The 26,323-nt window shown below is 51.2% G+C and overlaps 1 protein-coding gene and 1 non-coding gene across 2 annotated transcripts; both read right to left on the reverse strand.

The window, feature by feature from the left end:
- Window positions 1–9,318: 9,318 nt before the first annotated feature.
- TRNAF-GAA (transfer RNA phenylalanine (anticodon GAA)) lies at window positions 9,319–9,391 on the reverse strand. Its single transcript has one exon. It is a non-coding gene; the product is annotated as a tRNA-Phe (tRNA).
- A 12,164-nt stretch (window positions 9,392–21,555) lies between these two features.
- LOC132320189 (olfactory receptor 14A16-like) lies at window positions 21,556–22,533 on the reverse strand. Its single transcript, XM_059832460.1, has one exon. It carries the CDS (start codon window positions 22,531–22,533, stop codon window positions 21,556–21,558), a length of 978 nt encoding a protein of 325 aa, XP_059688443.1.
- Between the last annotated feature and the right edge of the window lie 3,790 nt (window positions 22,534–26,323).

The raw sequence follows: 26,323 nt of genomic DNA on the forward strand, positions 1-26,323 counted from the left end.
AGTTTTCCTGAAAAGTCTTTTACAGTTTCTGAATGACATCTGTCTAGTTCCCTGTTCCTGACCTTGATGCTCTGTTGCATGGATTTATGGCAGTTTACAAATGAAACCAAGGGCCACTCTGAAGCCAACCCAGTAATGTTTCCAAATCCCCTGCAAGCCTGAGAAGGGAAGGGAAGGGAAGGGAAGGGAAGGGAAGGGAAGGGAAGGGAAGGGAAGGGAAGGGAAGGGAAGGGAAGGGAAGGGAAGGGAAGGGAAGGGAAGGGAAGGGAAGGGAAGGGAAGGGAAGGGAGGGGAGGGGAGGGGAGGGGAAGCGAAGGGAAGGGAAGGGAAGGGAAGGGAAGGGAAGGGAAGAGAAGAGAAGAGAAGAGAAGAGAAGAGAAGAGAAGAGAAGAGAAGAGAAGAGAAGAGAAGAGAAGAGAAGAGAAGAGAAGAGAAGATAATATTTCAGTTGGAAGGGACCTACAAAGATCATCTAATCCAACTGCTTGACCAATTCAGGGCTATGCTCTCATTGTCTGGGAAACTGAGCCTTCCCTTTTGCATTTCCCATTTCCCAGAGCACAAAGACTTCTCGCAGATCACACTTGAAGGATACAAGCCATTAGCTAGCAGCTCGGCGATAGCAGGTAGCTTCTTATGAATAACAGACTCAACTGAAAGGTTTTTTAAAATCTCAGTTGAATGTGGAGAAGACATGTTCTCTTCCAGGCAGAGAGAACTGAGGATGCTGGCTGGGTCTCTGCAGCTATCGCTAACTGCCTTCGAGAAGTGGTCTTCAACTCTAATGAATCAATAATGAGAGCAGCTGGTTAGAAAACATGTCATAAAAGCATTCACATTAGCCAAGTGAAAAACACAAGATGTTTTTTTCAAGAGAACCCTTGATTTCACAGAGACATGCAGTCTTAAGAGCGTGATTTTTTTTTTTTTTTTTTTTTTACTTTTTTCCTACTATTCCTGCCTATTTCTGTAAGTCCTATCTTTGAAGTTCTCCTAGAGGTGCCATTCAAAATCCCCAAGATAAAACTAGGGTTTATGTGAGGGAAAAATGACCATGATCTGTTTCTTGATCTCCCAATTTAAGCATGCAAACGCGTACGAAAAGGAAATACTTTTATTTCCCTAAGTGCTGTCAGAGACTTGCATTTATTGTACACAAATTTTTAACTGAAAGCAACCGTTTATAGGAAGGTTTTTCATAATCAGCATTGCCTGCTTGTTTAAAACTCCCCCCAAACCTACAGCATATTCTTTTTAATGCCCAGATATGTTAGTATTTCACAAGATCACACAGAGTGCACGGGTTTGACTAGCTTTGCTTGTGGGAAACTGCCGGAGTACTCCTTACACAGTCACTGTCTTACCAGCAGCATTTCTCCAAGCTAAATAAAACCTGCTCCTCTGAGCCCAGCCAAGCCACACAGATGCCGGCAGCTGCTTTTGGCAGTGGTTGTGCTGCCATGGTGTCTCAGCACTTCAAAGCATGCCAAAAGGGATTTACCATTGTCAGAAGCCACAATGCAGGAACGCACTCCTCAGTCCATGATGCTGCAGGAGACAGTAGTTAGCTCTTTTCCTCTCTGTCATTTCCCTGGAAAACAGCTGGATGGGGTTCTCCGGACAGGTCTCCTCCACTCGTGTTCCCACCTGGTTATAAGTCAGTTAGTGAGCGATCCCAGGAGAGAAGACAGCAATGCTAGTGCTACCAGTGCTCCTCCCCAGACACCCACAGCACATCCAAAGCTGTTAATGAAACAGCGATGGAAAGACTGTCAGAATAATGGGCATTTGCATGATTAGCAGGGTCTGAGCAACTTCAGGAATATGACTTTCGAAAATAGAGAGATTGAGAAATGAGATTTAGCTGCTCAGAGGAAAAATACTAAGCTTGTGAGAGAGAAAAAAAAGGGAAGGAGGGAGCAGAAAATTCACAAATTCGGTCTGTGTTTAGCTTTAGTTTGCATCAACAGAAAAGGCTGCTCCACAACACCTCCTCCCTGGGTCTCCACCTTGGCTGTGCTCCACATTAGCTCCAAGGTGGAGGTGGCCTTGAGAACTCAAACTCCAGTTGCTCATACTGTCTGTGCTCAGGTTCACATCCGAATAGTGCCTAGAGAGAAAGCTCAGGTTGGAGATTCATGGGAAGGTAAGAAGGCCTGTGTCCTGTCACTCCACTGCAGATATCCATGTTTGTACAGATTAATACGGCCCCAATGCCTAAAAAATGGATGACTGAATCTGATCAAGGCAGCCTTCGGTGGCTTTATAGCCAATAACTCAAAAAACCTTTCCAGAGGGGAGCATGTCCTGCCCTTGTTCATGCAATCCTTGATTGCTTACTCTGAAACCTTACACATAATCCAACAGCCTCTGTCTTTTAAGGATACCCAACAAAGTCAGGATCAGGACCACTTATGGTCAAATAGTCAGAAAGGCTACAGAGAGTCAATGCTGTGAGTTGGAGCAATCACGGACAAATCCAGGCACTGCAGGGTGATTTCCATCTGTGAGAGCTGTAGGATCATAAATACAGGGAAAGATTAGGGTGAGTAGAGCTACTCCAATAAGTCATGGCATGAGAAGTGTCCCATCTGCAGCCTGGATATCTTGGTAAGCAAGATCCTGTTTGCATCAACAGAGAAACAGTCAATATAGTCTATGAGACTGAAAGACGCTTGATCTGACCCAAGAGTCTGACCTGGGTGACACACAGCGGTGCCTACAGTGCTGCCAGGCCTTGAACCAGCACTGACAAGGTGATGACAGGATGCTCACGTGTCTGTCCCGGTTGTGCTACCTCTAGATCCAGTTTTGTTTTTTCTGATGCTGTTACCACAGTAGGCTTGCCCTTATGATAGCATGATATTACAGATTTGGTTACATTGGTGCTGTTGGCTATGCAGGATGCGTTAAAGTAAGGGTTAGGTATGAGCTAATTAGGGTTAGGATTGGAGTCTGGATTAGAGTTTCTAAGGCGTTCATCATCCTCTTCCGCATCTTCCTAGGCATATATTGTTTTTGTGCAATATTTGATTCCCCATTGATTAAGGATGGAACTGTTGGACTCTGTTTCCTTGCTGTACCAATGTGCCAGCTGTTCTTCTCAAACCAGTGCTCACAAATCTCTATGTGAGCTATTCACCAAACCCTGTTGACCGTTGACTCCAGCTCTTCTTTACATGGAACCGAAGAACTTTATAGTCCAGGCACAGATTTTTATTGTCTTCTTTTTTCATGTTTCCCTTTAAAGGGATGCTGTTAATACCTCACTTGAAATTATGCATTATAGGGTGAACTTTTTTCAGAAAGCGAATAAAGTGGTTGAGCTGTTGGTACTAAACCTGATTAACCTGATCTCCTTCTACGACAAAGTGACCTGCTTAGTGGATGAGGCAAAGGCTGTGGGTGTTGTTTACCCAGACTTTAGTAAAGCCTTTGACACCGTTTCCCACAGCATTCTGCTGGAGAAACTGGCTGCTCATGGCTTGAACGGGCACACGCCTCGCTCGGTAAAATACTGGCTGGGTGGCCGAGCCCAAAGGGTTGTGGTGAATGGACTTAACTCCAGTTGGCGGCTGGTCACAAATGGTGTTCCCCGGGGCTCAGTACTGGGGCCAGTTCTCTTTAATATCTTTATCAGTGATCTGGACGAGGGGGTCGAGTGCACCCTCAGTAAGTTTGCACACGACACCAAGTTGGGCGGGAGTGTTGATCTGCTTGAGGGTCGGAAGGCTCTGCAGAGGGATCTGGACAGGCTGGACGGATGGGCCCAGGCCAATTGTATGAGGTTCAACAAGGCCAAGTGCCGGGTCCTGCACTTGGGTCACAACAACCCCATGCAACGCTACAGGCTTGGGGACGAGTGGCTGGAAAGCTGCCTGGCAGAAAAGGACCTGGGGGTGTTGATTGACAGCCGGCTGAATATGAGCCAGCAGTGTGCCCAAGTGGCCAAGAAGGCCAAGGACATCCTGGCTTGTTTCAGAAACAGTGTGGCCAGCAGGACTAGGGCAGCAATTGTACCCTTGTACTCGGCACTGGTGAGGCTGCACCTCAAATCAAGTGTTCAGTTTTGGGCCCCTCACTATGAGAAAGACATTGAGGTGCTGGAGCCTGTCCAGAGAAGAGCATGAAGCTGGTGGAAGGATCTAGAGAGCAAGTCCTACGAGGAGCGGCTGAGTGAACTGGGGTTGTTTAGTCCGGAGGCTCAGGGGAGGCTCAGGGGAGACCTCATTGGTCTCTACAACTACCTCAAAGGAGGTTGTAGTGAGGTGGGTGTTGGTCTCTTTTCCCAGTTAACAAATGATAGGACAAGAGGAAACGGCCTCAAGTTGTGCCAGGGGATGTTTAGATTGGACATTAGGAAATACTTCTTCATGGAAAGGGTTATCAAGCACTGGAACAGGCTGCCCAGGGAAGTGGTTGAGTCACCATCCCTGAAGGTATTTAAAAGAAATGTAGATGTGGCACTTAGGGACATGGCTTAGCGGTGGACTTGGCAGTGTTAGGTTAATGGTTAGATTCAATGATCTTAAAGGTCTTTTCCAACCTAAATGATTCTGTGATTCTATGAATAAGGTTAATCCAGATGAATCCCATCTTGAGTTTGCAGGACACTCAAACAGGCACAAGGTTATGTCATCCTTAATTAATCCACAGTCTAAAGTAGAGTTGTCTAGATACAGGTGAAGACTTTGATATGAAGAACATGCAATGCTTTCAGGCCCTGAGTCGGAGCAAGTCTAATTCCTCAACCAAAGCGGTCAGTACTTTTTTAGAAAGTTCACAAAATACTTATTTTAAGGCAAAAAAAACCCAAACCCAAAACCCCCCTTGCCACCTTTCAGATTTGAAGGGCCTCTGGCAGCACTAAATCTGAGTCTAAAGAACTCCAGGCAGACCTTCAGTCCCTTAATGCACAACACTGCAGGATATGAGACGTGCAGGATCATGCCACAGGGAGAACCCTCTCCCAAGCTGTGATGCGATCATCCCCTTATGTCAGACTCTGGGACCTGAAAATGAATCACAAACATCAGCTGTGTCTCCATCACAAGGGTGGCACATGAGGTGCTGAGACCACACGGGACACGGGGCCAGACCCAGTCTGAGCCAGCACCGTGCAATCCCCCAAACACAGAATGACCCAAAATCTCAGCTACTCTTTTAGTTTTGATTCTCTAGTGAGAGCAGAGCGCTGGGCAATTCCCTAGGACACTTCACCCTATTCAAACTGTGCTTCTAAATGGATGGATTGAGTAATACTCATCTGATTTTTTTCAGAAGCATGCACATGAAGTATCAGGACTCCTCCTGTGTTTCCTCTGAAACCCGACAAGAAATGTTGAAGGAAACAGAGAAGAACTACTCATCAAGAGCTATGTCATTACCTAGGGCAAAGGGAAACCAAACCACTGGGCATCAGCTTCTTGTAGTATTGGAGGATTTTCCAATTGTTCCTTCTTTTGAGTCTGATCTCTAGACTCTGTTGCAAGAGGCAGAGTAAAAAATCATCTTTCAGGTTTTCCTGAAAAAAATAAAAGCAGTAAAAGATATGCCTTCTCAATTTTGTTTGGGTTTTTTTGGTTTCCTTTCTATCTGCACATGAAAATGACATCACCCAGCCTAGTACTGATAGCTACACTTCCAGCTGAGCATCGTTTGCTGTCACTTTAAAAGCACTCCACAAAGAACCACAAACTTCTCCACCATAATTTGCCTGAGCTTTTTAGACTTGTACCTTCATGAAAAGATAACTAAGTCCTCGAATATCAAGATAGGAGAGATGACGCATCAGGTGTCCAATCCCAAAGCACTTTTCTGGTCTTCTTTTGACTGCTAGTTTCTGAGAGATTGGGAAATGACACCTCTAAAGCGTAGCAGCAGCGTGAAGAAGGAAAGAGTTGACTTATTAATCCAAAGGGAGTTATTCTCCTCTGGGGCATGTGGGCATGATGGAAGGCAGCCTTTGTGGAAGGTCTCACTCTCCCTGGCTTTGTCAGTATTAGCCCAGTTATGTGGATGGCTCTGGTATGTGCATTAAAGCTTCAGAAATTCAGGTCCCAGTGATCCCAGAATCACATCTCCTTGGTGACCCAGTGAGTATCAGCCATCACCTACTTTCACAAGCCGCTCTCCTGAGCTCGGTGTAATCCTTCCTTAGCTACTCTCATGGGGTTCAGTCACATCCAGCCTCTTGGGGCTGTTTCGTCTTCTGTTAAGTATGTTCTTTCTCATACTTCAAACCCCAACATGAACATCTGCTTAGTGGCTGAGAGAGCTAAATGTGAAAATGAGCTCCAGCACGGAGCCAGCATGATGAAGCAGGTAAGTTCAAAGTTCAAAGAAGACAGAATGACCCTGTGATTAGTAAAATGTTGGGTAGGATTTGGTTTGAACATGTGCAATGTATAGATATAATGGAGTAATTTCTGTTTCCTTTGTAGCCACTGGAGGACGTCTCTAAAAGTTGGATTTCTTAGACTCATCCCTCCGTACTTTTCTGAAACAAATGGACATTTCCATTGGAGAAAACCATGCTCTTGGAGATACTCTCCGCTAGAAGGGGTTATTTGTGCTGTAAAGCTGTGGAAGCAGAATAAAATCTCCTGGCTGAAATGTTGGATAGCTCAAGTATTAGGAATACAAGGGTGTATCATGCACAGACAAACATTTTTCATTTGCAGAAAGAACAAGACCGTTCATGGGTTATTCACTTGCGTTCGCACTCAGAAAGAGCATGGAGAGAAATCTCATGATTGAGAAGAATGCATGGGAAGGTAAAAAAGGACCTTGTCATGTCACTATGCTGTTTGCCTGAGAAATGGATGACTGAGTCGGACCAGGGTAGCCTTACACCACGTTATAGCCAACAGCACAGAGAACCCCTTCCAGAGGAGGTAATTTCCAGCAAGATGATTTTCTCCAATGGAAGTGTCCATTTGTTCAGCTCATTCAGCCTGGAGAATAGAATGGCCTTGGAGTCACATGCTGAGGAGTCTTTTTTTATAATTTTTATATTTGATTTTTATTAAATTCAAAATAATGAATTTGATTTGCGATTGAGATGAATATGTTTCTCGGTGTTAAATAGAGCCACCCAAAAAGACAGGGGAGGGTGACCTAGCAGACAGTTGCCTCACACAGCAGATAGCAACCTGTCCAAGGCCGGTGAGATAAATCTGACTGGGATGGTGGGGTTTCCTCCTGGGGTCCCAGAGAGAAATGTCAGGGCTCTGTCAGGTGTGTGCATCTGAGCTGGCCTCGTGCACTCCTCATGCACCCAGGGGTGATGAGAGACAGGAGTCCTTCCCCTGCACATGCAAAGGCAGTACACTGCAGCAATTGTAGTATCTCTCTGGCTTCCTGCTGCCATTCCCAGAGGGTGGGAGGCAGTTCAGCCCTGCGGTATATCACCCTGCAGTGTATCACCCTGCTCTGCACTCGTCTCAGGTACCCCACGGCACAAGGAATGGACACGGGGTCCTAGATGCAAAGCAGCACATTCCCGTGGTGGTTACCTGGGGGATGTTTCTTGCAAACTGCAGGGGCCTTGAGAAACCATCTGCCCCACATGTCTTCAGGGCACCCCGAGGAACAGCTGATGGCACTTCTGTTCACTCAAGTTCATCTCATTGCACACATGAGATGTGCAAGCAAAGTCTGTGATGCAAGAAGAAACTTCTGACCTAGCCTTTCGGTGTCGCTCTGTGGAGGGACAAACCACCTCTCTGAGCCGGGGCGAGCGGCCAGTGCTGGCACAAGGGGCTGTTCTGTGACAGTTGCCCTGGGGCAGCTTCCCCAGGGTGTCCAGGGAACCGACCAGGTCCTGCTCTGCCGGTCCTCATGTGTCTGCCAGGAGGCCTGTGACACACGGCTGTGTGTCCCCATCCTGCACACTCACACAGTTGACCTCTACACTGGTGTTTTCCTCTCCTGAACACTTTCCAGCCCAACCCCTCCCCAGATCTGGCCCCCACCCCTGCCCTTACCCCAGCTCAGCCCAGCAGAGCAGCCCAGTCTCGGCTGGCCCCCTGTCGTGGTTTAAGCCCAGCTGGCAACTAAGCACCACACAGCCGCTCACTCACTCCCCCCAGGTGGGGTGGGGGAGAGAACCAGAAGAGTAAAAGTGAGAAAACTCGTGGGCTGAGATAAAAACAGTTTAATAAGTAGAGCAAAAAACACCGCGCGGAGAAGCAAAGCAAAAGAAGGAATTCATTCACCACTTCCCGTCGGCAGGCAGGTGTTCAGCTATCTGCAGGGAAGCAGGGCTCTATCACGCGTAGCGGTTGCTCGGGAAGACAAACGCCATTACTCCGAATGTCCCCACCTTCCTTCTTCCTCCCCCAGCTTTATATACTGAGCATGATGTCATATGGTATGGAATATCCCTTTGGTCAGTTGGGGTCAGCTGTCCCGGCTGTGTCCCCTCGCAACTTCTTGTGCACCCCCAGCCTCCTCACTGGTGGGGTGGTGTGAGGAGCAGAAAAGGCCTTGGTGCTGTGTGAGCCCTGCTCAGCAGTAACTAAAACATCCCTGCTTTATCAACACTGTTTCCAGCCCAAATCCAAAACACAGCCCCATTCAGTCCAAAACACAGCCCCATACTAGCTGCTATGAAGAAAGTTAACCCCATCCCAGCCAAAACCAGCACAGGCCCCAGAGGGATCCCCCTGTGCTGTGTATGTCCCAGCTGATGCCCAGAGAGGAGCACATATGTATTTCACCGATCATTGCGGCAGGGGGGCAACGGGGGCCAAGAAACTCTGCTCGGGACAGCGCATGACTAAACAACACTGGTGCCCAGGCACTACAGTGGATGATCCTCAGCACGGCTTTGTCAACTGTCCTGGGCACATCAGAGGTCTCGCTGCGACAGACACCTGGAGGGAGGATGCTGCCTTTCAGGCCCCAGCTCCAGGGAGTGCCTCTCCCTGGGACTCAGGGGATGGCGGCCTCTGGTCTGGGAACTGAGGAGCAGGTGAAGGTGTGTGAGGAGGGGAGCAGTCAGTGCAGCATCGAGAATGGCAAAGAGGAGAGAGACAGGGTCCTTGCGGAGACCCCGCAGAGGAGAGATCCCGGTCACTTTGGAGCAAGGAAGTAGGGACAGCAGGAGACCACCCCAACGGAGCACTGACTGGAGAGTTCCTGCCCAGGGGGAGGCTGGGGACTTGTGCTGCTGGAGGAAGGCTCCTTCTAAGCTGCAGATCTGCAGCTGCAGAGCAGGGACTCTGCTCTGGCAAGAGGTGAAGGAGCAAGCAGGGCTGGGGCAGGCTGGAAGAAGGTGGACGGGCTCTGCCAAAATCTAAGGGAGAAAATCATTGCTGAAGCCTGGGGTTGAACCAGGGACCTTTAGATCTTCAGTCTAACGCTCTCCCAGCTGAGCTACTTCAGCCCTGCCCCAGCAGCCCTTCTCCCTCTGCCACCCATGCCAGGCCACAGGCTGACACACAGGAGGAGCGCTCCTCGGGAGGCTTCCCAGGGAAAAGCTGTGCCCAGCCCCAGGCAGAGGGGACCTGGCCTCTCCCTGCCTCCAAGGCCAGGTGGGCTCCAGGTTTGGTGGAGGTCAGCTTACACTGGGTGTGCCAAGATGTCTGAGGGCCTTGCACAACCGTGACAGTGGCAAAGGCAAGTGGGCAGATTGGGCATGTGCAATTGCAAAGGCTGAGGGTGAAAGAAGCGTGGGGCTGGTGGAAGACCTTGTCTCCTTCCCCATGGAAGGTGTCCTCCCACCCTTTTCTTCCCAGCTCAACTTACCTCCTTCGTTCCCAACTCTTCTACCTCCTCCTCCCTGAGCAGTGCAGGGGGATGGGGAGTAGGGGTTCCAGTCAGTCCATAACCATTGCTCTCTGCAGCTCCTTCCTTCTGACACTTCTCCCATGGGGTCCCTCTTACCGCTACAGTCCTTTGAGACAAACCTGCTCCAGCATGGGCTCTCCTCAAGCCACCATTCTTCCAGGAAATAGCCAACATCTCCAGTGTTGGGTCCTCCACAGACTGCAGGGCTTACCTTCTCCACTGTGGTCTTCTCCAGGGGCTGCAGGAGACTATCTGCTCTGGCACCTGGAGCACCTCTTCTCCCTCCTTCTTCACCAGCCTTGGTGTTTGCAGGGCTGGTTCTCACACTTTTTTTCCCTCACTCCTCTCCCACTCTGGCTGTTGTGTCCTTTCTTAAATATGCTTTCACAGAGGTTCCACCAGCTTCATTGACGGGCTCAGTTTTGGCCAGCGGTGGGTCCGTCTTGGAGCTGGCTGGAACCAGCTCTGTCTGGGACGGAGGCAGCCCCTGGTCTTTTCTCACAGAGGCCAGCCCTGCAGCCCCCCTGCTACCACAACTTGGACATGGACACCAATGCACAGTGTAAATCCTTGCCTTGCTGAATGACGTCCCCTCCTCTTCCCTGGTCAACAAATGCAATTGCCTCACTGGGGAGGAAGAGAGAGAACCGAGAAGGCCTTGATGCTGTGCAAACATGGTTCAGCAATAGCTACAACACTGGTATGTTGTCAACATTGTTTCGGTCCCAAATCCCAGACACAGCACCGTACAGGCTGCTATGAAGAACATTAACTCCATCGCAGCCAAAACCTGTACTGTGTGCCCGGAAATATTTTCCAGGATGAGCTGCTCAATCCTCTCTCTCTTCCCAGGGTGAGAGGTGAGGCTGACTGGCCTCTAGTTCCCTGGGTCCTCCTTCTTGCCTTTCTGGAAGATAGGAGGGACATGTGATTCCTTCCAGTCTTCAGAGGACTGTATTGTGTGCACACCTCAACTGAGGCAAGAGGAATCCCACCACCTGTGGGTTTGGGGCAGGCATGGGAGGGAGCTGAGTCCCTGTGATGGATGCGCTCCACTCCCTGACCAAACCGGTGTGGTTTGGTTCAGGCTCGAAAGGGGATAAAGGCCGAGGTGTAGCCGGGCCAAGAACCTCTCTAGTTCCAATCTGATCTCTGGAAACGCACACAGGAACAGAGAGACACAGTGACCGCTGAGGCATATGGGCTTGAAAACTGGAACAGCGACCATGCGATTAACACGTGAAGAGCAGGTGGTTCCTCCAAGACTCATTTATCAAGGAACAAAGTAAGTTGTGGGGACAAGGAGTCTCATGCTTGCCTTTTCCACTGCATGTTATTTGACTACGAGCCTACTACTTTATCCTGTAAATATGACAGCCTAAGTGAGCCTTCTTTGAGCTCTCCCTGCTAGGCAGCATGGCTGCATGGCAGCGATCTCCCCTTGAGCGGGGACACCTCTCATGGTTACTCCTCGAGGTTGAGAGACCTCTTAGCAAATTCAGATCTTTGATAAGTGACTGATATCGCGCAAAACCTTAGTGCACTAAGATTTGGTATTGGTAGCTTTGAATCATTGTTATATCCTTTGTGCAGTAAGCAATAGAGTGAGCCTGGCCATCAAACATGTTACGTTTCAAGAAAACCACTTTTGCCAATACCTTTGGCAGTGGTTCTTTAAGTGGTCTAAATTGCCCATCCACGACAAATTGGTGTAGTCAGCAGGATTCTGAATGAGGATCCGCGACAGGAGACCTTATTGCAGCCATGCAATATATAAAGGAGGCTTATGAGAAGATGGAGAGAGACATTGTTCCAGGGCCTGTAGTGATAGGACAAGGGGCAACGGTCTTAAAGTAAAAGAGGGTAGATTTAGATTGGACAAGAGATTTTTGATGGTGACAGTGGTGAGACACTGGAACATATTGCCCAGAGAAATTGTGGATGCCCCATCCCTGGGGGTGTTCAAGGTCAGGTTGGATGGGGATTTGAGGAACCTGTTCGAGGGGAAGGTGTCCCTGTCCATGGCAGGGGGGTTGGACTAGATGATCTTTAAAGGTTCCTTTCCAACCAAAACCATTCTATGCTTCTATCAGTCTATCATTCTATGACTCTATACTTACCAGCTTCCCTCTTGTTAGCATTAGGCAGGTGAGTAGAGGTGCAGAGAGAGGAGAATAGTCAAGGGCTGAGAAGACAGGTACAGGGGAGGGCACCGTGGTGAGGACCTTGCAGCAATGCCGTGGTGTTGTCATTCAGGTTGTGGCACACGGTCACTGGGCCCCTTTGGGAGGCCCTGGTGTCTCTGCCCCACACCAGCTCTAGCGGGGCCTGGCTCTCCTGGACGTTCAGTGCTGTGTTTGCCTACTGAGTGGAGTTGTGTTTGGCACCCAGCACCTGGCTTGGCACTAGAGGCTTTTTTCTTTTAATGGCATTAAAATGAGAGCCCTGAAATAAAAGTCTTCAGTGCAGGGATGTGGATGTGTCTTAGCTCTAGAGTGACTGGAGCTTTAGAGAGTACATTGGCAAGAGAGAGACCAGGGTTTCCTCCTGGGGCACTCCTTGGTTTGATCAGCTCAGGGGGACACTTGACAAGGCACATTCAGGTGCCCTGAATGTCTGGTGTGATTGTGGGTGGCCAGGGATATCCCCCTTCCCCCTCTGGCCCTCAGCTGATGCTCAGGAAGGACCTGGGTATGCTCAGAGATTTTCCATCTGAGCTTGCGAACACTTGCACATGTCTTGGGCCACCTCTGGCACCTTGATCATCACAGAGTATCTGTATGCGAGCACCTGAGTCCGTGCTGAATAAAGGCAAGGGGCTCAGAGCAGGGGCTCACACGCTGGCAACTCTTTTGTGCACACCCAAAGTGAAGCAGGAGGATTCCCAGCTCCTCGAGGTCTGTGGGGTGCATGGGGAGAGCTGAACCGCGCTTCAACCTGAGGGCTTCCTAGTCAGGAGGAGATGCCTGCACCACCTCAGCTGAATCCCTGCCCTGCACAAGGGAAACCAACCCCTCCCTGTCCCTGTCTGTGACTCCTTTTTGTTATGGGTTAAGAATGTCGGTGTCCAGAGGGGAACATTGACACTCGTCGTAGAGAACCACACTCGGGTAGGAGAAACCATGCTGCTGGAATCAGTCTCTCTCCACTGTTGGTGATTACTTGAGGTGATGTTGCAGCCCGTTCCCCAGGGGTGACCCTGCTGCCTTTCAGGAGCTGTCAGCCCCAGAGCTGCAGGGACATCTCCAGTGAGCCCAGAGGGGGCAGAGAAGGTGCTGCCTTGGTCTGGTCCTCTGCTGCTGAGCTGGGCTGGGCTCCTGGGACGGAGGAAGCTCATGGCAAGTGGGCAGCAGTGCAGAGAGACAGCTCTGCCCAGGCAGAGCTTGTCAGTGAAAGCTGAGGGGGAAAAGGTGCTGAATATCTCAAATCTTTACAGGCCTTTGCTTACAAGGTCCCCTGCCCCACTCAGCAACAGCTACATATTTTCCTTAGCTGCTGTTGATAGCTTTTGGAATTGCTTTAGAGAAGCTGTTCTGGTTACCCAGCCCTTGCTGGTTCCAGCTCCAGCTGAGCTCTAACTCGAGTTGCCCTAACTCTACCCCTGCACGCTCAGACACAGTCTCAGTGTTCCCCCTGGGCAGCCTGTCCCTCTTTCACTGCCTGTGCACATCCACCCAGCAGCCTGAGCTTGGCTGCTCCTGACAGGGCAGAGGTGGAGGATCACCAGGAGCAGCTCCTGAGGGAGCTCCCAGGGAAAAGCTGTGCCCAGCCCTGGGCAAACTCTGCCCTGAGCACAGGGAAGGCAGGGGCAGGCTGGAAGAAGAGCAAGATGCTCTGTAAAAGCCCAAGGGAAAACATTGCCAGACCCTGGGCTTGAGGCAGGGACCTTTAGCTCTTCCCTCTAACACTCTCCCAGCTGAGCTTCTTCCGCTCTGCCCCAGGAGCCCTAGTCCCCATGCCAGCTGTGCAAGGGCACAGAGAGATACAGAAGACGTGTGCTCTTCAGGGAGGTTCCCGGGAACAATATGTGGACAGCCCCAAGAGAGGGGAGCTGGCTTCTCCCTGCCCAGGCAGTGCCAAGCGCCCATCTCCTGCCACCCCACCTCAGCCTGCTGCTGAAAGGTTTCATCACAGCCCCCGAGGCAGCTGGGGCTGTCTGGGGCTCCTGGGCGCTCTGTGGCAGAAGGACGGGACATGGGCATTGCATCAGCGGTGCTGCAGCAGAATGACAAAATCTGCCCTGGGTGGCACAGCTGGGGCACTGCATGACTGATGCCTCCATGACTGGTTGGGATCCAGGTTTGTGGTGAACGCCAGATCCACGTTAGGAGTTCCAGGAGTCTCGTGGGCTTCCAGGTCAAATGTGATCAGAGCAAAGACAAGATAGAGGGAACTGCAAAGGCTGAGGGTGGAGAAAGAAGCGTGGGGCTGATGAAAGAGCTCTCTCCTTCCCCGTAGGGAAGAGAGGTCTCAGGGGATGTAGAGTCTGTGCTGGTGCCATGGCTCTCTTGCTTGACTCCTGCTGGAGCAAGACTGTTTTGGTCAATGGGAGGAGATGACAGGCAGGGTGGAAGAAGACTTGAATACCTGCACGAATAGGGATGGCACAACCTCTCTTGGCAACTGACCTCATGGGGAAAACATTTCTCCTTATCCCCTGGTGCCTTCTCTGCTCCAGGCTGAACAAGCTTTGCTCCCTCACTCTTGCCTTAGATGGCAAGTGCTCCAGCCTGCCCCCAACCCAACCGTCTCATAGCCCTCTGCTGAGCTGCTCCAGCTGATCAATGTCTTGCATGTCCCAGGACAGACCTTTGCATGCTCCACTTACTCCTGGCCCCGAGGCAGAGTGTTACCTGTTCAGGATGATCCTCTGTCCTCTCTCAGCAGATGGGGATCAAGACACACAGATTTGTATGTGTCAAGTTCTCTCCTTGATCCTTGTGCAATGCTGGGATTTCTTCTCTTTGTACAAATTACAAAGAATGTAAATGTGTTTCATAAGAGGAGACAGTGAAGCACAGGGAGTGGCTACCCAGAGAAACAATCCGGGTTCCATCATTGTGGACTTTTTCAAGTCACAACTTGGATCAAGCCCTGACCATCCAGCTCTGAGCCCAGAGCTGACCCTGCTGGGCTGGAGACCTCCTTCCAACCTGAGTGTAGTGGTTTTGGCTGGGATAGATTTCAATTTCATCATGGTAGCTTGTTTCGGGCTGTGTTTTGGCTTTGTGCTGAAAGTAGTGTTACTGACACACTGATAACTTAGTTCTTGCTGAGCAGTGTTTGCACAGCATCAAGGCTTTTTTTGCTCCTCAAACTGCCCCACCAGCAGGCAGGCTGGGGGTGCACAAGAAGTTGGGGGGGACACAGCTATGACAGCTGACCCCAAGTGACCAAAGGGATATTCCATACCATATGATGTCATGCTCAGAGATAAACTGGGGCAGGGATAGGGGTCAGAAGCAGCTGCTGTTGCTCGGGGATTGTCTGGGCATTGATTGGTTGGTGGTGAGCATTTGTTTTCTTTTACATCACTTGATTTTCTTGGGTTTTATTTTCCTCTCTCTTTAGTTTTTTTTTTTTTTTTAAGCAGGTTCATCACTAAGCCTGCCAAGTAGAGACAGCAGCATGGAGAAAGGGCAGAGGAAAAGTCCAGGAGAGGGGATAGCGGTGGGTTGTTCCTTATGAGGCCATGTTAGAGCAAAGTGAGAGTCCATCAGGTACATCAGCATCATGCGGCCATTCCCTGTAGAGTGACTGCAGAAAGAGGACAGGCACTACACTAACGTGAGGACAGGGTTTATCTCATTGGAACGATGACCCCTAGAATGGGATGGGTCACCCCTGACTTCTCATCCCGAGTTATCTCCCGAGGCTTGAGTGGGAGCTGGTGGTGATCAGCACAGTGGTTACAGACACAGTTTTAGGCCCAGAAGTCCACCAATTTCCAACTGCTGCAAATAGGGAGTCTGCTGAAGACCATCAATCAGATAGCACTGGGCCAAAGAGAAGGATGTCAGAAATTCCAGCTCTTGCCAGTCCTGGGCAGGCAGTGTTTTCACTACTGGCAAGCAAGCCACTGAAAACCTCTCAGGAAGCATCATCAGTTCTCTCTGCTAAAGAACCGCCCTCCATGCGCTCCTCTGCTCAGCCTGGAGAAGGAGAGGCCATCCCAGGGGAGATACCGTCTCTGTCTACAGCTATCTTATGGGATGATGCAGAGGAGAAGGAGTCAGACTCTTCCCAGGCGGGCACAGTAGGAGGATGAGAAGCCATGGCAAAAAGCTGGGACACAGGAAATTCTGACTAGACTTAAGAGAAAAGAATCTGCACTATAAGGTCTATAAGGCACTGGGAAGAGGCCCTCAGAAAGGCTGTGCAATCTCCACAATGGAGATAGTCAAGCCTCAACTAGATGTAGTGCCACAGGGGTTTTGGATTGTAATGGGTGACTACCTCATTCGGGGGACAGAGGCACCCATCTGTCGGCCCTACCAACCATCTGGAGAGGTTTGCTGCTTGCTGGGGACCAGGACCCAGGATGCTGTGATGGAAAGTTCAAAGCTCGTCTGTCCCTCTGACTACTACCCCCTGCTCTTATTCCAAGTGGGCACAAATGACACTGCCAGGGAAAACCTGGACAGGATCAGAGGTGGCTACAGAGCTCTGGGGGTGGTAGTGAAGGGCCTGGGGGCCCAGATGGTGTTCTTCTCAATCCTGTTGGTGAGGGGAAGGGGTGTGAGCAGAAAAGCACTAGTAGGACAAGTTAATAATTAACTGCAGAACTGGTGTAGGGGACATGGTTTTGGCTTCTACAACCATGGGACCCTGTCTGCAGACCAGCGTTTGCTTGGGAGAGATGGGATTCACCTCACTAAGAGGGCAAAGCTGGTTCTGCCAACAGCCTGGCTGACCTCATAAAGAAGGCTTGAAACTAAGAATGACGCGGGAGGCAGGGAGTAACGATCAGTCCTCTAAGGGAGTGACAGAGAGGATCAATGAGCAAAGGGCATGGAGTGATGTGATGGGAAGGGATCACAAAATCAACAAAATGGGCCTCAAGTGGGGTCCCCTCCAGCACTTTCAGGTAAGCAAGGAAACGCCTACAAAGCACTGTGAGGGAGAAATCTCTCACACCCTCTCCAAGAACTCCACACGCTGGGGTGTCTCTCTAAAGTATCTGTACTCTAATGCGTGCAGTACAGGGCATAATCATGAGGGTTTAGAGATCTGTGTGCAGCTGCAGGGCAACAACCTTGTTGCGATCATGGAGACGTGGTGGGATGGCTCCCACATCTGGAGTGTTGCAATGGAGAGAGAGAGGCTCTTGAGGAAGGAGAAGATGGGAAGACGAGGACAGAGAGTTGCCCTTTACGTGAGAGAACAGCTGGAGTACATGGAGCTCTGTCTGGGGATGGATAGAGAGCCAAGGGAGAGCTTAAGGTTGAGGATTAAAGAGAGGACAGGAAAGCGTGGCATTATAGTGGAGGTCTGCTATAGGCCACATGACCAGGAAGAAAAAGTATATGAGGTCCTCAATGGACAGGTAGGAGAAGCCTCACATTCGCATGGTCCTCATGGGAAACATCAATCACCTTGATATCTGCTCGAAGGACAACACAATATAAGCAGTTCAGAGGGTTTGTGGAGTGCACTGATGATAAATGCCTCACCCAAGTGACAGAGGAGCCAATGAGGAGAGGTGCTTTGCTGGACCTCCTCCTCACCAACAAGGAGGGTCTTGTTGGGAATTTGAAGGTCTTGTGACCATGAGATGGGGCTGTAGTGACCAAGAGGTGGTGGAGTTCAGGATCCTGAGGGGAGGGAGGAAGGTAAAAAGCAATCTCAAACACAAAAAGGAAGCATACAGAGGGAGGGAACAAGGACATGTAAGCTGGGAGGAACACAGAGATGTTGTCTGAGCATGGAGGGAGAAAGGTAGGAAAGCTAAAGCCCAAATGGAATGGGATTTGGTGAGGGATGTCAAAGAAAACAAGAAGACCTTCTTTAAATAGATGGGTAACAAAAGGGAAACTGGGGAAAATGTGGATGAATTGCTCAAGGAGACTGGGGACATGGTGACACTGGACATGGGAAGGGATGAGGCACTGAATGCCTTCATTGCCTCACTATAGAATCATAGAATCATTTAGGTTGGAAAAGACCTTTAAGATTATCAGATCCAAGTGTTAACCTAACACTGCTAAGTCACCACTATCCCATGTCCCTAACAAGTCCCAGTAGCTGCCAGCAAGACCAGCCTTCAGGAATCCCAGCTGCCAGAGAGCAGGGGGCAAGTCTGGAGCATGGAGATGTGCCTTGGTAGAAGAGGATCAGATGAGGGAATACTAAGGCAAACTGGACATACTGAAGTCCCCGTGCCTTTACTACTCCTGATGATTTTCTTGTCATGTTTTCTATTGGTCCAAGGCTATCCACTGTGGGAAGTGGACTTCAGAGGAGGTAAAATGGACTTAATATACAGCTGATGAGTGTATCACATCCCCCTGCGTCTGCGTGCAGTCATTCTCCAAGTAAAGCTGTGAGTTGGTGCCCACGGGCTGAAACATGCAGCTACAGACTTCAGTGCAGAAAGCTCTGATTTGAACGAGGCTGCTGTAAGTGCCAGGTGGTTGATGAGAGAAAAGGTGGGGCTGGGGGTGGGGCTGAAGAATGGCCATAGATCATCAACATAAAGAAAGGGTCCTGACTTTTGCGTACATTCGAAGTCCACTGGAGACGCTCAGGATCAATATGGACTGAGGATTTCTGATCTCACAGAATGTGTAAGTAGAAAAATGAAGAAAAGTGGGGGGAAAAATTAATCCTTTCTTACTGTTTAGTAGTGACATCTTTTGACTTTGACTGCATTCCCGAAACCTCTTGTATTAACCACATGAGAACTGAAGGCCTAAAGGAAAATGATGCTGTCATGGTTTAAGCCCAGCCGGCAACTAAGCACCACACAGCCGCTCACTCACTCCCCTCAGGTGGGGTGGGGGAGAGAACCAGAAGAGTAAAAGTGAGAAAACTCGTGGGCTGAGATAAAAACAGTTTAATAGGTAGAGCAAAAAACACCTCGCGGAGAAGCAAAGCGAAAGAAGGAATTCATTCACCACTTCCCGTCGGCAGGCAGGTGTTCAGCTATCTGCAGGGAAGCAGGGCTCTATCACGCGTAGCGGTTGCTCGGGAAGACAAACGCCATTACTCCGAATGTCCCCAGCTTCCTTCTTCCTCCCCCAGCTTTATATACTGAGCATGATGTCATATGGTATGGAATATCCCTTTGGTCAGTTGGGGTCAGCTGTCCCGGCTGTGTCCCCTCCCAACTTCCCATGCACCCCCAGCCCCCTCACTGGTGGAGTGGTGTGAGGAGCAGAAAAGGCCTTGGTGCTGTGTGAGCCCTGCTCAGCAGTAACTAAAACATCCCTGCTTTATCAACATTGTTTCCAGCCCAAATCCTAAACACAGCCCCATACAGTCCAAAACACAGCCCCATACTAGCTGCTATGAAGAAAGTTAACCCCATCCCAGCCAAAACCAGCACAGATGCACAGAGCCTTGGCTCGTTAGGGAGTTTTGCATGTTAATGAGACCTCTGGTGCCAGGTTCCTGAACTGTGGATCCTTTCCCTCATGCAATGCAAATGGCTCTTCCTGGGAGCAGTGTGATGGGACGAGGGTGTGATGCCGAGTGCACGAGAGCAGTAGGACACTTCCTAGGCTCTGTGGACTAAGGGTGAGTAGGCAATGAGTCTCTGGGCTGTTTGGAACTAGTGTCTTCTCATGGGTGTCGGTGGAAGAGACAGTTGCCATGAAAGGGAGGACAAACACTTCAGTTCTGCTGACCTCAGGCGAAACTCTTGGCCATCCCCACCACAGATGGTCCTACACTATCCTATGCCTCTGCCTGTTCCCCTGCAGATTTTAGCCACCCCGCTGCTTCCCACCTTGCTCTAACCCCATGATGTCCCAAATTTACTGATGTCATTCTGTCCTCACTGGCTGTAGCTTCAAATGCAAAGCTGAAGATTTGCCAGTGCCTGTGAGTTCCCCACAACTTATCCGGTTTCTTTCAAAGCCTTCCTGATGCTCCTCTAGCTCCCAAGATGTCCCAGCCCCACACTTGCTTGAATCCTGTACTTATATCCACATCCCAGCACTGAGATGCACATGGATGTTCTCCTGCATCCTTTAAAGTCAACGCTCAACCTACTTCGCTTCAGCATAGCAGCACACACACCTCCACACCTCCCCTGCTATTTCAGATCCTCTTCCTGCCTTTAACACACTTACTGCTGTGCACACCCCGCTCTCTCCCTGCACTCCCATGGGTCTCACAAACCCTTCCCGCTTCCCCTGCAGATATGGGACCTCCCTCTGGGAGGGTCATGCATTTTCCAGCATCATGGATGGTTCTTGTGGTCCATCCAAGTGTGGGCAGTGAAGGAGGGGAAGAGAGCAAGGCCAGCTCATGAGGCGAACTGAACACAGCCACCCCCAGCAGCGGGCATTCCCTCTCTGCCAGGGTGAGGCATGCACACAACATGGAGACATCTTCCTTATCTTTGCTGTGCACAAGAGGGGACTTTCTTCATGACACCTTGCCAGGAAAAACCTCCTCTTCCTCCTCCACCCGCACAGATCCACTGCTTTCCATTTCTGGGCTCAGGCATGGCTGGAAGGATTTGCTAATGCCATGAGCCATCACTTTTTTTCTCAGGGACATCTCCCGACCCTCTCTCCCAGGCCTACACATGGCCAATCACTGCTGCTCAGGGCCACTCACTCTTCAGCAGCAGCTGGTCAGAGCTGGCCATTTCCCCCCATGCAGGCACTGAGCCCAGCAGGAGAATGGAGATGGCCTCACAGCCAGACTTACCCATAAACTGGGTGAACAGCCAGCGCTGGAAATGGCTGGTGACAGAGTCAAGAGTGTGAAAAAGGCCCTGGGCCACCGTCCCGGTCTGTCCATGCCACCAAGGGCACAGACTGGCCTCCTCTCTCCTGCACCTGCGCATCTCGGCTCCCATCCAGGAGCCCTATCTGTGCACCACAAGCCCCCTGATGCGAGCCCTCACCCTGCGCAGTCATGCAGTACAAGCTGTACACTGACGTTTTTCTCTCGCAGGAACTTTCCAGCTCAGCCCAGCTCCCTCCAAGCCCTCCTACCTCCCCTGCCCTCTCTCCAGCCCAGCCCACTCTGGTCTGGCCCCACAGCACTACTTGCCACAGGGTGCTGCAGAGCTCTGGCCACTCACCCCAGAGCCCCAGCCCCTCTGAAGGGCACAGCAGCCCCTGGAGGGGCAGAGAGGAGTCAGCCGCAGAGATGGGGGGCCACAAGGTCAAGGAGGTCAGTGGCACCCTGTGTCCCCTGTTCTCCTCTCCAGCATATCCTGAGAGGTTTGCAGCCCCTCCGGACCATCCCGTCTCCCCAGGCTGGCACAAGAGCCCAAGTCCTTCTGGTCCTCAAGAGCTCCTGATTCCCCCAGCACAAAGCAGCCTGCCCCAAGCTGGTGCAGCCAGAAAGGCGTTTCTATTTCCCATTCATTTCTGCTACACTGAAGGTGCATCATAATCCAAGAAGTTGCTGCAGGTTCTTTTATTTTCTTAAAGAAAATGTTTTCCCATTTATACAAAGTCTCCGGGTCACACAAGATGGGTGGATCACTAAGGGGAGGCATAATTTTATGTATTTGAAGATAACAACATTAAAAGTGGAAAAAGGAAAAAAAAATACAGGAAAGGCAGACTTGGCCTGTCATGACATACACTGGGAGGCAGCTGCAGAGGAAGATAGGCAGCCTATGGCTGCTGAAAGACGTCCAGTTACCAGTTTCCTCAGGGCATCCTTGAGCTCCTGGTTCCTCATGCTGTAGATGAGGGGGTTCACTGCTGGAGGCACCACTGAGTACAGAAAAGATACCACCAGATTTAGAAGTGGGGAGGAGAAGGAGGGGGGCTTCAGGTAGGCAATCATGCCAGTGCTAAGAAACAGGGATACCACGACCAGGTGAGGGAGGCAGGTGGAAAAGGCTTTGTGCCGTCCCTGCTCAGAGGGGAAGCTTAGCACAGCCCTGAAGATATGCACATAGGACAGCACCATGAAAACAAAACACCCCAAAAACAGAAAAGAACTAAAAGCAATAAGCCCAGCTTCCCTGAGGTAGGTGGCTGAGCAGGAGAACCTGAGGATCTGGGGGACTTCACAGAAGAACTGGTCCAGGGCATTGCCTTGGCAGAGTGGTAGTGAAAAGGTATTGGCCGTGTGCAGCAGAGCATTGAGAAACCCACTGCCCCAGGCAGCTGCTGCCATGTGGACACAAGCTCTGCTGCCCAGGAGGGTCCCGTAGTGCAGGGGTTTGCAGATGGCCACGTAGCGGTCATAGGCCATGACAGTGAGAAGAAAATACTCTGCTGACATCAGAAAGAAAAAGATAAACAATTGAGCAGCACATCCCCCATAGGAGATGGCCCTGGTGTCCCACAGGGAATTGGCCATGGATTTGGGGAGAGTGGTGGAGATGGAGCCCAGGTCAAGGAGGGAGAGGTTGAGGAGGAAGAAGTACATGGGGGTGTGGAGGTGGTGGTTGCAAGCTATGGCAGTGATGATGAGGCCGTTGCCCAGGAGGGCAGCCAGGTAGATGCCCAGGAAGAGCCAGAAGTGCAAGAGCTGCAGCTCCCGGGTGTCTGTGAATGCCAGAAGGAGGAACTCGGTAATGAAGCTTCCATTGGACATTTGGTCCCTCATGGCATGGGAGCCTATACATGGAGGAAAAGATATCAATGAGTAAGGACTGATTTCTCTGAGCAAAATCTATTCCATTTCTTGTAGAAACCCCCAAACCACCTGTCCCTAATCAAGAAGACGTTTGGCAGGTCCCTTTTGTGAGCTCTGGTTGGTGCTGGCTGAGGGTGTCCCTGGCAGCAGTGCACTCTGCGGTGGGCTCTGGGGGAGCCAGCGCTTCCCTACAGCGATAGGGAAATAGGAACACAGTGTCTATGGTTAAATCCACTTGTGATATCAAAGAGCTTTTCCCCACTGTCTCTCCCAAGGCACCCAACCCTGGAGCAGAGCTGTGAGGATTTTGTTTTGTTTATTCTGCTCTAGTGGCCCCACCACCCCCGAGGAGTGTTTTTAAGGCAGAAATCCTTGGCATTAGTACTGCCCTTCAGGTGAAACCTTGTGGGTCCTGAGAAGCAGAGGGGCCGTCCCTTAGTGCAGAGTGAGGACAGCCAGTCTGTCCATCAGCCCTGGTCTCAGCTGCCTTGTGCTGGCACCTCTTTGAGCTGGAGGACGATAGCACTCAAGTGTTCTCCCCAAATGAAACTGGACGCTGCTGAGAGCAAAAGAAATGCAGTTTCCAAGTGCAGACCTCCAAACCCCTCACCCTGCCTCAGCGTACCCAAGGAGGAGCTCAGCTCTCCCCTTCCAGCCAGGGGCACAGAGGGCTCACTGCCGCTGCCTGCGTGGAGCCACCCAGCAGCATTTCTGTGGCCTTAGTGCTGACTTGTCTTCTCCATGGGGCTCCTGCATAACACAGAGATGCCATGGGTGAGCTGTGCTTGTCTGGAGGGCACCCTGCAGCCCAGCAGGACCCCCAGGGAAAGAGTCAAATGTCCTAAAGATGGGACATCCAAAAGGAGCATTGGCTCTCTCCCAGCCCTGCAAAATGCATTTCCACAGGCTGTGCTACATCTACATGGGGGAAGAGACCTGATGGGGGGTGGTGTGTGCTCCAGGGGAGGTTTCTGCACTGCAGGGGATGGCAGGGAGGTACCCAGTTCCCCCTCCCACAGTGTTTCTGAGAGTAGCTCCCTCTCCCTCCCTGCCCATGTCTCTGCTGCCTGGAGCTCTCCCTGCCAGGAGCTATTTCCCTGTCCCCATGTGTCTGCTCCCTGCCAGTGCTCAGAGACCCCAATGCACCCGCTGTGTGCTCAGCTCTGCCCTGCAGACACCTCCTGGCAGCAGGGCACTGCCCAGGGGCATGTCTGTCTGTGCAGAAGCTAAGGCGCAGCTCAAACAAGTCCCACAGACATCACCAAGGTGATGCTCTCGTGCTGTCTGTAGGCTGAGCAGTGCCTTAGGGGACTAGATGAGGTTCCTTGCAGACCTAGCCATCTCTCAGGGCAATGATCCTGGAGTCTCGGTGTCTTGTCCAAATTCAACACCTCCATTACTCTTTCCCTGCCCTCTCTCCTCTCCCTCAGTGCAGGACATGAACTGGGGGTCGGCAAAGCAACTTTGTCTCAAAGAGCACCTTCATTGACTTTCCTACGGCAGTCTCCTCTGGAAATAGCCCCTTGGTGAGCTCGACCTGGGATCTCTCAGTGTAACAGTTAAGGTGTCTCAGAGGGTTGTCCACACCTGACAGATCCATTCCATTCCCACCCATCCAACTAGTATAACCTTTAACGCAAAGACTCAGGAATGCACAAACTGAAGCAGGAAAGCCTTGCCTTGACTGTCGTCTTTGAAAGATCCTCTCCAGAAATGTGCTGGGGGTGATGTGGAGCTGTGAGCAGCCCAGACACACACGGCACCCTCTCAACAGCAGAAGGACCCCCCCTGGCTAGTGGTCACTTCTTCCATCCTGAGCTTCTCCCCGCAGTGCCCTGGGGAGCTCCCTGGGCAGGCTGAGTGCTGACCCTGGCAGGCAGCAGAGTCCCTGCCCCGGCTCACAGTGCCCTGGGGTGCAGGGACCCTGCTCTGAAGGACAGCCCTGGGCACCCCTGGATGCACACCCACCTTTACACCCCTGCAGCCATCCCCGGGAGAAGGCAGCCATCGTGCCCTGTCCCTCTGAGAGTGCAGGGAGGAATCCCTGCTGTGGAGCACATCCTTCTCCTCTATACTAGGGAATCTGTGAGAGTCCTCCGGGAAGTTCCTACAGGCTATGGGATGAACCAGGTCTAGGAGACCCCTGCAGAATACTCATTATTATTGCCCTGCAGCTCAGAGACTTACCATATAGAGGGCTGTGAGGATTTCTCTTCCAGTGAACTCTCAGCTGTCGTCCCACTCCACACTGCCTTTAAGCTCTCTCTGCCTCGCTCCTTTCCCCTCGGTGCTTACAGGCAGTGCCCTCAGCCCTGCTGCGCTTTGAAGAAAAGCTGCTCCTGGGCAGAGCTGTCTCTCTGCAGCACTGCCCACTTGCCATCAGCTCCCTCCCTCCATTCCAGGAGCCCAGCCCAGCTCAGCAGCAGAGGACCAGCCCAAGGCAGCACTTTCTCTGCCCCCTCTGGGCTCCCTCCAGGTGTCCCTGGGGCTCCAGGGGAACCTGCTGTGAAACAGGCTGAAAGAATCACTGCTGTTCCCTTCCTCAGCTGGGGAGAGATGCTTCTTCCCAGCACTGTATTTTTCCTGCTCAGAGACAGAGTTCAGTCTAAATATCACCTTTCCTTGTCCCATCAGTAGGCAGAATACCCAGTGAGTGTGAGGGATCTCATTTACCACTTGTGAGGGAAGAGATTCAGCTGAGGCAATCGAGGCATCTTATTCTGGGTTTGTAGCTTTTTTGCCTGGAAGGGGTCTCAGCTCCCTCCCATGACTGGCACAAACCCACAGGAGGATGGATTTCTCTTGCCTCTCTTCAGGTGTGCAAAAATGGACATTTGCATGGGAGCTTTTTGTCTCAGCTCCCCTGCTAATTAATGGAGATGGAGGGCAGGAGTGAGTGCTTCACATGCAAATACCTGGTGGCATTTGAGGTGCCAGAGGTGGCCCAAGGAAACTGCAAGCCCTAGTGGAGCAATTCTCATGGACAGGGCAGTGTCCATCTTGGAGGCCATTGGGAAATGCCTTTGGCCAACTGAAATGACAGCAAATGGCCACATTTAGGAGAATGAAACTTGTCCCCACTCAGTATGGACAGGGCAGCATATAGAGGTATTTGTCTGCCCCAGTGGAGTTATTTTGCACCAGGAGAGCTAAGTTCCTCTCTTTCTCTTCTCCATCACCTATATGTATTAGATCACATTTGACTATGGTGTCTCATGGTCTCCTGCCAGGGCTGCACAGCCCAGGCCCTCTTCCATCTGGATTCAGTGTCAGCAGGGTTTGCTCGCTCTCTGGGCAGCTCATGTCATCTTTCTCATCATCTACATCTACATCTACATCTACCTCTCATATCATCTTTTACGCTGCCATCTGCAATCCATTCCAAGCACATCTGTGCCATGTAGCAAAGCCTTTACCTATATGGGGTCTTGGGACTCAGTTCCAGTTTAGTTTGTGACAAGTCTGAGGTGGGCCCCAGCGGGCAGCAGCTGAGGGGCTGCAGCCCAAATGGGCACCAATGCCCTCAGCCTGGGGCACAGACAGGAGGAGCTGGAGCCCCGCGTGCCATCACAGAAGTGCCACATTGATGGAAGAACTGCCAAGGTGTGGTGGGACAGCTCGCACAACTCGCGGGATGTGCAGGATGGACACAGGCTCTTCAGGAGACGCTCATCATCTGTTTGATGGAGCTGCTGGGAAGTATGGACCTCCACTATGGGATGGGCAAGAGGTGGGCTGAGTACTTGTG

Source organism: Gavia stellata, chromosome 34 (assembly GCF_030936135.1).
Source record: "Gavia stellata isolate bGavSte3 chromosome 34, bGavSte3.hap2, whole genome shotgun sequence".
NCBI lineage: Eukaryota > Metazoa > Chordata > Aves > Gaviiformes > Gaviidae > Gavia > Gavia stellata.